The 13,650-nt window shown below is 41.1% G+C and overlaps 1 protein-coding gene across 5 annotated transcripts in view; it reads right to left on the bottom strand.

Moving 5' to 3' along the window:
• Positions 1–10,668, bottom strand: part of ATP11B (ATPase phospholipid transporting 11B (putative)) — a 127,046-nt gene extending 116,378 nt beyond the window's left edge. For 4 of the 5 annotated variants that reach the window (XR_009008104.1, XM_057545042.1, XM_057545041.1 and 1 more), the window contains exon 1: positions 10,344–10,668. Coding sequence is in view for 3 of the 5 variants with exons in the window: in XM_057545042.1 (XP_057401025.1) it covers positions 10,344–10,370 (27 nt within the window). In the remaining 2 variants the exon portion in view is untranslated. Of the gene's footprint in view, positions 1–9,751; positions 9,968–10,343 lie in introns of those variants that run through there. The other variant, XM_057545044.1, reaches the window with a different exon arrangement.
• Between the last annotated feature and the right edge of the window lie 2,982 nt (positions 10,669–13,650).

Raw genomic sequence — 13,650 nt, 5'->3', positions numbered from 1 at the left:
TTTCTTTCCCTAACTCATTCTTCTTGCCTCACTCTTGGGTAGATTTAAAATGGCAGGATTAGCAAAGAGATATATAGGGAAAACTGCTGCTACTGCTAATTCTCTTCCACACTGTTAAACTCTCTGGAAAAACTCTCTGGGTTAAGTCCTGCCTCTGGCGCTAATTAGTTACTGACCTTGGAAAAATACATACTTTGAACTCCTCCTTTTACTTCACAAAAGCAAAGACAGATAAAAAAATTTTTTTTCTTTAATTAAGACAACTTAGCTAGGCTTAAAGTAAGATAATCATTTCTGTAATCAGGGGCTGAGCCTTTGGGACTCTGGGTCTGGAAATAGGCAGTCTGAAGTTCAATCCCCTTTTGTACCAGGGTCCTAGAGTCAGGTTCAACTGAAAGGAGGCTGAAAAAAGCTGTGTATTTTTAAACATGTATAAAACCTCCAAAGAGGTAACAGAATAATATATTTTTTTAAAAAAGAACAAAATATTACAAGACAAATCGGCCAATATGCATCAAGAACAGACAGAAACGCAAGAGGTCCAATAATAAATTCTGGAAAAAAAAGTCATTTAAATTAAAAATTCAGAAGACAACGATGAACTCTAGATTGGATATGGAGAGAACTGATGACTAGAAGCTAGAACTAAGGAATTCACGCTGAAAGCAGCACAGAGAAAATAGATGAGAAATATGAACAAGAAGTTAAGAGCCAGAGCACAGATTAATATCAAGCAAGAGTTTGAGAATGAGAAAATTAAAGCCTGAGAAGCAATATTTAAAGGGAAAAAAAGATTGTAAACTTTTCTGAAATGTAGAAATGACAGCTTTCAGATTGAAAATACACACAAGTGTAGAGCAGGAAAAACAAAAATCATATGAAACAACATGATGAATACAGCAGAGTAAAAACTGCAAAATATCAAGGACAAAGAGACAATCTTAAAAACATACAACGTTTAAGAGAGTATCAGCAAAGTAATGACAATTAGATTAAAAGCATATTTTACACCAGCAATAAACGTCCGAAAGCAACAGAATAAGTAGTATCTTCAACATGTTGAGTGAAAGTAACTGTTAATCTAGAATTCTGAATCTACTTAAATTAGTATTCAATAATAATTATGAAATAAAGACATTTTAAGACATAAAAACTAAGAAACTTTACCACACATGAAGCCTTGCTTAAAATAACTAAAGGATGTATATTTCAGCAACAATAAAAGTAAATACAGAGGGAAGAGATGGTATTCAAGAAATAATGGTGAGTAAAAAAATCATTGTTGGGCTTCCCTGGTGGCACAGTGGTTGAGAATCTGCCTGCCAATGCAGGGGACATGGGTTTGAGCCCCGGTCTGGGAAGATCCCACATGCCTCGGAGCAACTAGGCCTGTGAGCCACAACTACTGAGCCTGCGCGTCTGGAGCCTGTGCTCCACAACAAGAGAGGCCGCGATAGTGAGAGGCCCGCGCACTGCGATGAAGGGTGGCCCCCACTTGCCGCAGCTAGAGAAAGCCCTCGCACAGAAACGAAGACCCAACACAGCAAAAATAAATAAATTAATTTAAAAAAAATCACTGTAATCAATCAAAATGAGTAACAGTTAAAAAGTTAAGAGAACGTTTTGAGTTTAAAAAGAAGTAGAACTACAACACACATTATGGAAGAAAATATTTGCAAATCACATATCTGATAAGGGTCTTGTATCCAGAACACATAAAGAACTCTTACAACTCAAAAAAAAAAAAAAAAAAAAAAAAAGACAACTTAAATACAGGCAAAAAGATCTAAGTAAGCATTTCACCAAAAAACAAACAAACCCATAAAATACAAACAAACAAAAAAACTGGTTAACAGGGACATGAAAAGATGTTCGAAATCATCAGTCATTAGGGAAATATAAATCACAACCATGAGCTATCATTTATACTCACGACCATGACTAGAATCAGAAAGGCAAAAACAAGTGTTGGTACGGATATGAAGACACTGGAACCCTCACACATTGCTGGTGGGAATGTAAAACGGTGCAGTTACTTTGGAAAACAGTTTGGCAATTCCTCAAAAAAGAGAGGTACCGGGCTTCCCTGGTGGCGCAGTGGTTGAGAGTCTGCCTGCTAGTGCGGGGGACACGGGTTCGAGCCCTGGTCTGGGAAGATCCCACATGCCGCGGAGCAGCTGGGCCCGTGAGCCACAATTGCTGAGCCTGCGCGTCTGGAGCCTGTGCCCCGCGACGGGAGGGGCCGCGATAGAGAAAGGCCCGCGCACCGCGATGAAGAGCGGTCCCCGCACCGCGATGAAGAGTGGCCCCCGCTTGCCGCAACTGGAGAAAGCCCTCGCACGAACCGAAGACCCAACACAGCCAAAGGTAAATAAATAAATAAATAAATAAATAAATAAATAAATAAATAAATAAGAAAATCCTTTAAAAAAAAAAAAAAAAAAGAGAGGTACCATATGACCCAGTAATTTCCACTCCTTAGGCATTTACCCAAGAGAAATGAAAATATACATCCACAAACTGCACATGAATGGTCAAAGAATCATTATTTCTGATAGTCAAAAGGCGGAAACAAACTAAATGTCCATTAATTGATGAATGAATACACAAAATGTGGTACATCTATACAATGGAATATTATTTGACATTAAGAAATGAAGGGCTTCCCTGGTGGTGCAGTGGTTGAGAGTCTGCCTGCCAATCAATGCAGGGGACACGGGTTTGAGCCCTGGTCTGGGAAGATCCCACATGCCGCGGAGCAACTGGGCCCGTGAGCCACAACTACTGAGCCTGCGCGTCTGGAGCCTGTGCTCCGCAACAAGAGAGGCCGCGATAGTGAGAGGCCCGCGCACCGCGATGAAGAGTGGCCCCCGCTTGCCGCAACTAGAGAAAGCCCTCGCACAGAAAACGAAGAACCAACACAGCCATAAAAAAAAAAAAAAAAATTTAATATGCCAAGGTGCCATATTTAAAAAAAAAAAAAAAGAAGAAGAAATGAAGTACTGATATGTGCAACAACACAGATGAACCTTGAAAACATTATGCTAGGTGAAAAGACGACTGTGACAAAATACCACATAGTGTATGATGCCATTTACCTGAAATGTCTAGAGGAGGCAAATCTACAGACACAGAAAGTAGATTAGTGATTGATTACGGCTGGGGGCTAGTGGCTTGGGGGAATGGAGAATGAGAGTTAGTGGGTAGGGAGTCTCCTTCAGGGCGTATGAAAATGTCCAAACATCATAGTGTGGTGGTGGCTGCACAACTCTACGCATATGCCGAAAAACTGGACCATGCACTTTAATGAGTAAATCATACGGTATGTGAGTTGTATCTCAAGAAAGCTGGTAAAAGAAAAAAATAGAGCTAAACTATTATGTAACAGTAGTGGAAGGTGAGAGGGAATACTGAGGTCAACATCTTCTAAATCCCTATATTATTTGTGGGTGGATAGAGATGCTCAATATATAGGCACAACTAGAAAAAAAAAAAAAAGGATAAAAATACAATCCATAGCTTCTACATGATCAAAGGGAAAAAATATGAATAGAAACTTAACGAATTCAATGCAAAGCAAATCAAAATCCTAGAAAGATTTCCACAGAATTAGACAAACTGATTATAAAAAATAGCATATGGAAGAGTAAAGATCCCAAGCAATTCTGGGGGAAAAAAAAGGATTGGGGGTTCTGCCTGGCCAGATATCAAGACTTCTCATAAAACACTATAATTAAGATAGTGCATTACTGGTGCACCAACAGATCAATACATGAATGAAACAGAATAGAGAACCCAGAAACAGAACACAAAACAAAGAGAATGATGGTATATGACAGAGAAGGCAAACAACACTGGTTAGTGGGGAAAAGATGGCTCATTCAATGAACGGCATTGGGACAAATAACTTCTTATGTGGGAGAAAACAAATTCCCTACTTTAGTCCATACACAAAAATAAATTCCAGGTATATTAAAGACCTAAATGTTGTAAAACTAAATTTTTAGACAACTTGAAGAAAACACTAGAAAAACAGCTTTATGACCCTGGTGTAGAAAAGGAATTCCTAAACAAGTAATAAAAAGTAGAAATCATTCACCTAATAAATTTACCTACAAATAAATTTAAAACATCAAAAAAGACACCATCAGCAAAGTTAAATACAAGGGGCAGGCTAAAAGAAGATATTTACAACATATACAACAAAGAATTGGCATCCAGACTACAGAAGAAACTAATAAGGAAAAGACACACCACCCAACAGAAAAATGGGTAATCAATGGAGGCGAACACAACGTTGTAAAGCAACCATACTCCAATAAAATAAAAAGAAAAGAAAAGTGGGTAATCTATTCATATGAGTGAAACACAGGACACCTGAATCTCACTAGCAATCAGCAAAATGCAAATTAGGGCAAAATGATATACCTCTCACACTCATCAGGTTGGTAAGTTTTTCAAGTCTGACAGTACAAAGTGTTGACCAAGATGTAGGAAAAGGGGAACTCTCATGTTTTAGAAAATAATCTGGCAATATCTAGTAACAGTCATAACGTGCACACCCCATGGCCCAGCAATTCCACTTCTAGGTATTCCAATTTAAAAAAACCACACATAAACAAAAATGATCACCGCAACATTTTTTTAAATAGGAAAAAAATGACAGCAATTCAAATATCCATTAGTCCTCGAAGAATGGCTAGGGCTGGGGTTGCTTCACTTTGGTAGTTCCAGAGCCTAGCAATATGCTATCACAGGTATATGTTCAGAAAATGTTTGAGTGAATGAATAAATAAATGAGAAAGAAATAGTGTTACCTAAAAGTAGATGCAGAGTTGAGAAACAGCTTTTATTACATGGAGAACTAAAACAAAATAGACAAAAATCCTTGCTTTCATGATATAAATGAGACAAATAAGTAGAGTACAGAGTATGTTAAATAGTGATAAGTGCTAAGAGAAATAAAAAAAGCAGTGAAGGGGGATAGGGAAGTATGGGGCTGGGGATTTACAATTTTATACTGAATGGCCAGAAAAGGCCTCACTGATAAGGTAACATCTGAATAAAGATTTGAAGGGAGTGAAGGAGCCAGCAGATACCTAGGGGAAGAACACTGCAGGCAGAGGTAACGGCCAAGGCAAAAATCCTAAGACTGAAGTACGCCTGGCACTTCTGATGAATAGCAAGATCTGTGTGGATAAAGCAAAGTGAGTGAAGAATGATGGGAGTACTTCCCTGGTGGCGCGGTGGTTAAGAATCCGCCTGCCAATGCAGGGAACACGAGTTCGAGCCCTGGTCCGGGGAAGATCCATCCCACATGCCAAGGAGCCAACTAAGTCTGTGTGCGCCACAACTACTGAACCTGCGCTCTAGAGCCTGGGAGCCACAACTACTGAGCCCGCACGCCACAACTACTGAAGCCCTCGCGCCTAGAGCCCATGCTCCGTAATGAGAAGCTGCCGCAATGAGAAGCCCGCATGCAGCAACGAAGACCCAATGCAGCCAAAAATAAATAAATAAATATATAAAATTTAAAAAAAATAAAAAGAATGATGGGAGATGAGAAGTGGTTTGGGGAGGGGGGGTGGATACAGATCTAGCAGAGACTTTGGCTTTTACTCTGAGCAAGAAGGCAAGTCCTCAGAAGGTTTTAAACACAGGAATTACATGACCTAACCTGTATTTTAATAAGATCACTCTGGTTTCTATGTTGAAAACAGACTGCAGGGATAGAAGGGATATTTAATGATGATAGTGGCAATCACAAGGTTCTTTGGGGTATCTGGACAAGGTCCCTACTTCAGCGCTGTTAGGATAATTGGGATTCCACTAATGCTTGACCTCTCTAACCAAATGAAAAATTGGGTATCTGAGAATATAAGTCTGAACATAGAGATAAAATAAGCAAATACTCTAAGATCTCGGATCTTAAACATTTTTGAGGTTAAAATTTAGTCACACCAAAATAATACCACCGTAGGCCTGTGCTTCCCTGACCTACTACTCCTTATTCATTCCTTGAGAGAAAGGCAAAGAACACAGGTACTTCCAAATTGATGCTGAAACAAATCTGATACTCATTCACTTAGTCAACCAACATTTGGTGGGTGAGCACCTACAATATGGGCCAGCTGCTGTCTTGAGTGCAAGGGCTATAAAGATGAACAAAATACGGCCCATCCTAAGATATTTACAGTCTAGTGTGTGAGCTACCTAGACTTACATAACGTGCCATAGAGAAACACAAGCTCACTTTTAATGTTATACAGCAGCACTAGCAGAAACATAACATGCGCCACAAATGCAAGCCACATATGTAATTTAAAAATTTCTAGTAACCATTTTTAAAAAGGTAAAAAGAAACAAGCAAAATTAATTGCAATATTTTACTTTACTGAATAAATCCAGAATATTATTTCAACATGTAACAATATAAAAATTGAGATTTTTACATTCTTTTTTTATACCATTTTTTAAATCCTAGGTATATTTTATACTTAAGCATATTTCAATTTGAACTAGCCACATTTCAAGAGTCTTGAACAGCATAATTATGCAGAATAGACCTATTTTTTAGAAAACTGAAAAGAATTTGACACAGGTACAGGGCAAAGTAAATTAGTAGAAGGAGGCTTGAACATGTGCACAGCTTAAAGAAAAAGAGTAAACATACTATAGATAATTGATAAGGAGTGCGGAGAGCAGGATGAAAGAGCACGAGGACTGGTTAGTTTGGAAGGGAGGACCGAGGACTGGTTAGTTTGGAAGGGAGGACCGTCGCACCTTCCTCTGTGACAAGTGGAAAGGTTAGATTAAGATATAAACAAGTTTGGTGAATGTGAATGGGTTGAGAGTTTAGGTTAAGAGCTTCCCATTTTTCTCAGTGAATCAGAATACAATCTTACGGCCTTCCCTGGTGGCGCAGTGGTTGGGAGTCTGCCTGCCAATGCATGGGACACAGGTTCGAGCCCTGGTCTGGGAGGATCCCACATGCCGCAGAGCAGCTGGGCCCGTGAGCCACAATTACTGAGCCTGAGCGTCTGGAGCCTGTGCTCCGTGACAGGAGAGGCCGCGACGGTGAGAGGCCCACACACGGCGATGAAGAGTGGCCCCCGCTAGCCACAACTAGAGAAAGCCCTCGCACAAAAAAAAAAAAAAAAGAAGACAATCTTACTAGCCTCCTTCCATCACTGCGGATACAAACCTGAAGGGACTACATTTATGGAACAATTTAATAAACTGTATCCTAGTATGACAACATTAAGTTGTGTTTTTAAAAATTATAGCAATTTTCTAGCTTTCTTATGGACTGGTCAATCCTTGAATTTTGTCACTTGATCTCTAAACACAGAAGCAATGCTATGGATTCATTCTTTATTTTCTCACCTATTCATTTATTCAGCAAACACGTACCCAATGTCTACTCTTATGTCAAGTACTGTGTGAGACAATGAGCATACAGAGATGAATAAGGCCCTCAGTGACCTACATTTGTGTCCCCAGTATTTAGCTTATTATGTCTGCACACAGTAAGTGCTTTAAAAACACAGCACTACATTGCCCTGTAAAGAAATATTACATGTCAACTAAAATATGAACTGACAAAGACTTTCATTTGTCTAAAGTAGCGCTGTACAATAATTTTCTGTGCTAATGAATATGTCCTACTCTGAACTGTCCAATATAGTAGCTAATAACCACATGGATTTTTAATTAATTAGAATTTTAATAGCCAAGGTGGTTAATGGCTACCATAAAAATCTAAATACGAGAATACAGTGAGTAGCTAATGGCATTTCCACTACTATAATCATGGTGCTGTCATCTCTAATGAGTTAACACACATGTGATGCTAGAATAATACCAACTGTACCAGAAAGACATCATAAGAAAATTTTCTTAGTGTAAAATAACTTTAGCATTATGAGCCCAAAAAGAAAGAAACAACAAAAGAAAAAGAAAAGGATAGTCCAATCTTTTCAGTCTGCTTCCCCAAAGGAAAACATCAACTTTCTGACAACCTCCTAATTTTTCTCATTGTGTCAAAAAGTGAAAATAGTCTGCGGAGATATGGAGTCAAACTTTTTTTAATTAGAGAAGAATTAATAGAACATATGAGTTGTTTCAGTACAAAATGATAACAAACTTTTTTTTGGCAATACAATTTAAATTGTTGAAAATCGGGATGCATATAATGAATAAAGTTTTTATAACTCAAAAAAACCTGTCTTTGTGATCTGCTTATTAATTTCTCCAAATCTGTCCTAGTTATCTGAATTTTCTTAAGTGAACCTATTGCTAAAAGATTCAATTCATTGAGCAAATGGAAGTATAATTTAAACTAGACTTTGAATAATTCCTGGTGTAGTAACCAGAATGGCTGTTTATGGCTGGGATAGTAAAATACACTTTCATTACTCTGTGAATCCACTATCCTTAATGTATAATTGAAGTGACTGTACAGACTTAATCAGAGAAACAAAGTCCTACATGGGCACAGGTCTGATTACATACTTCCGTACTTACATACTGATAACTTAAAAGTAAAACCAGTGAAGTGAGCGACTAATGTCAGAGCATTTTTTGTGCACAGCGAACTTGTTCAACTTGTTAACCACCCCGTAAGGCAGTTGTCTTGTAAATTAACCACACAACTTCCTGCCCTTCCTTTTAGTTGTGTTCAGCTGAAGCCATTTAAAAAAAAAATTACCAGATTGCCTGTCTTGAAGATGAGAATGGTTATACAATCAGGATTTTATTCAGGTTAAAAAAATACCTAACACTGAAAAGTGGTGTCTTAAATCTACTAGAAAAAACTTTAAGAGAACCACTAGCACACAAAAACACCATCAGGTAAACCAGACTGCTATACGTGAAGATGGGCAAATCAAAGGCATGAGATGAGACCTGAAATAATCAACTTCTAGAGTAAAGTTACCGAGCTGCCGCTTACTGCAACGAAGCCAAAGTATTACAACAATTTGGTATTATAATGACATCATTAGCTTGGTTTCCTAATAAGGCATATATCTGGGATATATGAATGCCCAATTACCTAAAAATAGAGAGCTAACATTTGTCTGAGGCAGTGGCAGGCAGTTCTAGTTTCATTTATAAGATTTTTTTTTTTTTTTGAGAATGATGCCCACTGCCAAATGAATTAACAGAAGGCTGGCTCTGAAACAGCATACTTCTTAGTCATAACAAAAAAAATGTTCTTCCAGAGCAGGGAAAAAGAGGTATCAATGTTTTGGTCCCACAAAACCTTTACAGTTCCACAAAAACCGTTTCTGCTTCTCTGCCTCTTGAATTAGTAAATGAAAACACCGAGTTGTAACAGCATTTAATTACTAATGCGATTTAGAAATTAAGCCGCAAACAGTAACAGACCTCATCATGGAGGTAAGGTTAGGCTTCTTCAGCCAGGAGCAATTTCAGTCCTAACTGTCACGTTGCCTTAGTGGTGTGTTTTGCGGGTTGCAGTTGCCAGCAGGCAAGAAAGTTTTCTCTGGGAATTAATTCTGAGAAAGGTGGCGCTTTTTATATGCCTTAAATCACCCTTTTCTAAGATCCTTTTTTTTCTCCAGGTGTTCCAGTAAAACTGAAAAGTTAGCCATTGGTTCCAAAACAGTCTCGTTCAAACTGCCTCGGGAGAACGGAAAAAAGGGAGGTTCGCGTTCGAAAAGTTTCACTTTGGGTTAGGGTGAGGACAAGGTAAGAAGGAAAAGTCCTCCGTAACTATCTTACTTACCTTCGAAACTAGACGGGGTGTTGGAATATTCTTTCTTTCCCTCACCCAGGCCTTGGGTAAAATTTCTTTCGTTGAGAGCGGTTAGACTAGGTAAGTGACCCTCCTCCTTGATAACGCAACCGCGAAAACAGCGAGGAGAAGAAGCTGGAGACAAGTCCTCACCCTCCCCTTCGCTCAAACGAGTCCCAAATTGTTAGAGGCAGCAAACACAAGCCTCTTTTCTCTCCCCAAGACCTACTCTCTTTCCGTGCCCTCGCCCGAGTTCCTCAGGAGGGACGCCGACCCCGCTCCGGACTCGCTTCTGATCGCAGCCGCCCAGGTGCGCCGAGGAGGAGAGAGTAACCGAGAAGCGCGGGCAGGAAGCGGCCGCCTCCCGCCACCGACCTCGGCGGCCCGGGCACGGCGGCGAGACGCGTGCCGGAGCTGCGCGGGGCTCTGCCGGCTCCCGGGCCCGCGCCCGCCTCCGCTGCGGCCTAGCCCGGAGCCCGCGCCCCGGCCTCGCGGCTCCGCGCCGCCGGCCCTTCCTCGCCACCTGGGCCCGAGAGACCGCGCGGGAGCGAGCGTCCGGGAGGTGAGGGGCGGAGGCACCTACCAGCTGCTGCCGGACCCAGCGCCACATGCCCCCGCCGTCGCCGTCCCGGTCCCGCGGGACGCGGGGGCCGAGGGGCTGCAGGTGGAGGCCGAAGAGCCAGAGGGGGAAGCAGGAGAGCCCCTCCGGCTGAAGTTCCGCTCGCCGTCGCTCCCGCCTCACTCCCCGCGCCGGGGCCCCATCTCGCCGCGCCGGCCCCGAGGTCCTACAGGCGCGGTCCCGGCGCCGCCCCCGCCCGGCGCAGCTGAGTCCGCTGCCGCGCCGCAACCACCTTCATTATTGACCGACCGTTGTCACCCGCAGTACCGCCACAACCCCACCCCCGGCCCCACCCGGGCCAGCCCCCGGCGCCCCGGCCCGCCCCCGGACGTGACGAAATTGGATGCGCGGACCGAGGGCTCAGGCTCAGCCGCGTGGGTAGGGAAGGCGGCGAGGGTGGAGGGGGGCCGGGCTTCCGAACGCGGCGTCTGGGCTCTGCCTCCTCCTCTCATTTCTGGGGTAGGATTTAGTCGCGTGGGTGTGTCTGTCTACCGAGCCTGCAGCTCCTGGCCGACTCCTCTATTCCTACCTCCTGATGCGGGTCTGCTTCTGGTTCTCTTCTGTCTTCTTTGGTTCCCCCAGCCGCCCGACACGCATACTCAAGATCAGGAGTGTAGTGACTGAAAGTTAATCCCCGGAGGTCTCCAGTTTCGGTTCAGTGAAATTGCCAAAGCCTTTGTCTCAACGCAGCTCTTTTTAGCCAACGACTGAGCTGGGGCTAGGGAAATCTTGATCACTTCAGTAATTTTGAAAGGGGATGCAACTCCCCTGGGCCTGGTCCGGTGCGGACTAGCGTTCCCGGGAGAATAGACAAGATACGCTGTCTTGCAGTGCTAAATTGAACAGGTTAGCGGGAAAAATACTTTCTGTGGGAAGGTAGTTGTTTACTGTTAACTGCCGAACTCCTGCAATCAAAACCACCTCATCAATAACAAGACCTAGGTAAGAGAAGGGTGTGGAAAAATAGAGGTAAGAAGGAATATAAAAGCAACTGGATTAAAACTTTGACTTGAAAGGCTGAAATGAAGTGCCGGGGCTCGCTTTATTCAAAAGCAAGCCCGTATACATCTTGAAGTGTTATGTATGTGTATTGTGTGCAGTATTTTGCTGAATTAAAGCACACGTCACCATTCGACACACAAGAGTTAAAGGATTTTTTTTATTAAACGAAAACAGAAATCTAAATGAGATTAGCAAAACTAGGCAAGTTTTTTGCATCTATAAACACAGTCTTTTAGTTTCAGTAGACATTCTTTATTATATAATGATTATCCAGCACCACAAATAGAGCCTTTCCTTAGGAGTATTTATGATCTGTAAAACCAGAAGTGGAATTTTACATTATATATAAATCCAACTATAAAAATTAGCTAGATATTTAAAGAGAAAAAGTAATCTCACTTTTGTTCTTCTAACTGAACCTTGCTTTATGACCCTAAAAGGAAGTTTGAGATACATTTACTTATCTGTAATAGTGATAACACATTACTACCATTCATGAAGCACTTGTGTGTCCCAGGCCCTGTAATAAACTCTTTACTTGCATGGTCTAATTTAACCCCATCAGGCCTTTGAAGTTGATACTACTGAAGTTGATACAATATTATTCCCATTGTGTGGATGCAGACATGGAGGCGCAGGTTAAGTAACTTGGCAGAGCTGGGATTCAGATTCTGGATGGTCAGGCAACAAAAGCTCATGCTCTTAAGCTATTGTAAAGAAAAATATGAACATACCTATTTTTATTCATTTGCAAGTGGTCTGAGTAAAATTAGACCAGCAAATTTTTATTTATATGCCACTAAAGTTTGTCAAGACAAGATAAGAAATAGGAATCTAGAGGACATTTTGTGCGTTGTTATTTAACTGTGTCCCAATTTTCAAAAGGTGGAAGTGGGAGGAGTTGATTCTAAATGCCATGGTGGAATATGGTAAGACGTTATCTCAAGATAGCTGTGTAAAGATAATAATTGTAGCTCAAACTGTCAGTAATAGAATGAGTACTCATGTCAGTGTTTTGGTCTAAGCATTTTTCAGGAGCAATATTCTACACCTCATATTAACCTAGGAAGCATAAAATAGAGTATTTTTATACTGTAGATTATAACTCTTTAGTGGTGATTAAATCAATTTAGTGTGTCATGAGCTGTCATGATCAGTATCTTTAAAAAACAGAATATAAAACATCAGAATATATTGCTTAGTGTAAATAATATGTATTGTTTTGTGAAACTTGTTTCAGGTGTGTGTGTGTGTGCGCGCACACACACACATCAGATCACAATATAAAAAGAATGTCTTCCTATTGGTTGTGGTTGGAAAGGTTTGAAAACATTGAAATCAGAATATACAGGACTTAAGGCAAGCACCAGCTGTAAAGGAAAGAAAGAAAATATATTTGTAGTCAATGGTAGTTCATTCATTCCACAGCTATTTCTTCAATGTATTGAACACCAAAAGTATGCATAACAACTGCCTAAAATTAGGAGGAGACACAAGTGCAACTTTTAAGGTGAGCCCTTCTCTCTGGGGAGAGTTTACAATCTTGTTGGAAAGAGAAGTTGCAGAGAGGAATCAGTTAAATAACAGTCCAAGGCAGTATGAGATTAAGTTCTCAACTCTACCAATCATAGTCATTGATTTCAGAAAACTGATGTGGGCAATAGCAGTTGAGGAGCGTTCAGAAGAAAGGAGCTGAATTTGAGCTGAACTTGAAATGGGAGTTTGAAGGTGGGAGGGAAAGGCTTTCCAGCAGGAAGAAGTGCGGAAAGCTAAAGATGTTTGAGGTACAACTAATTTGGAGTAATAAGAGGTGGGGTTGGGTGAATAAGGGGAGGCGTAGTATTAGGAGAGTTTCTGGTTAGTCATGGGAGTTTACCGGAAATTGGGCAATCACTGGAATTTTCTGAACAATGAAATGACAGGTTGAAATCAGAGTGTTAGTCCATAGGGTGAAGAGAGAAGAAAGGTCAGATAGGAAATTATTGCTAGAGTGAACCATCCAGTTCAAAAGTGCTGGACTGGCAAAGAGCCAGAAGTAAAGCACGTTGTAGGAAGCTGTGCTCTGGCGACAGACAAGGAAACCTGAAACTTAAGCCATTTCAAGTGAAGTGACAGACCTTTCAAGAGAATCACAGCATCACACAACAGCCACTGATTTAATGGTAAGTATGGTTCTTTCTCTTGAGTAAACTTGTTAATATAATTCTGTGCTAAATATACCTGTGAGATGTGTTTGTTCCCAGGGGGTAAAAAATTGCCTGGTTTGCTG

Source organism: Balaenoptera acutorostrata, chromosome 4 (assembly GCF_949987535.1).
Source record: "Balaenoptera acutorostrata chromosome 4, mBalAcu1.1, whole genome shotgun sequence".
NCBI classification, from domain to species: domain Eukaryota; kingdom Metazoa; phylum Chordata; class Mammalia; order Artiodactyla; family Balaenopteridae; genus Balaenoptera; species Balaenoptera acutorostrata.
This window is presented reverse-complemented; position numbering and strand designations above follow the sequence as displayed.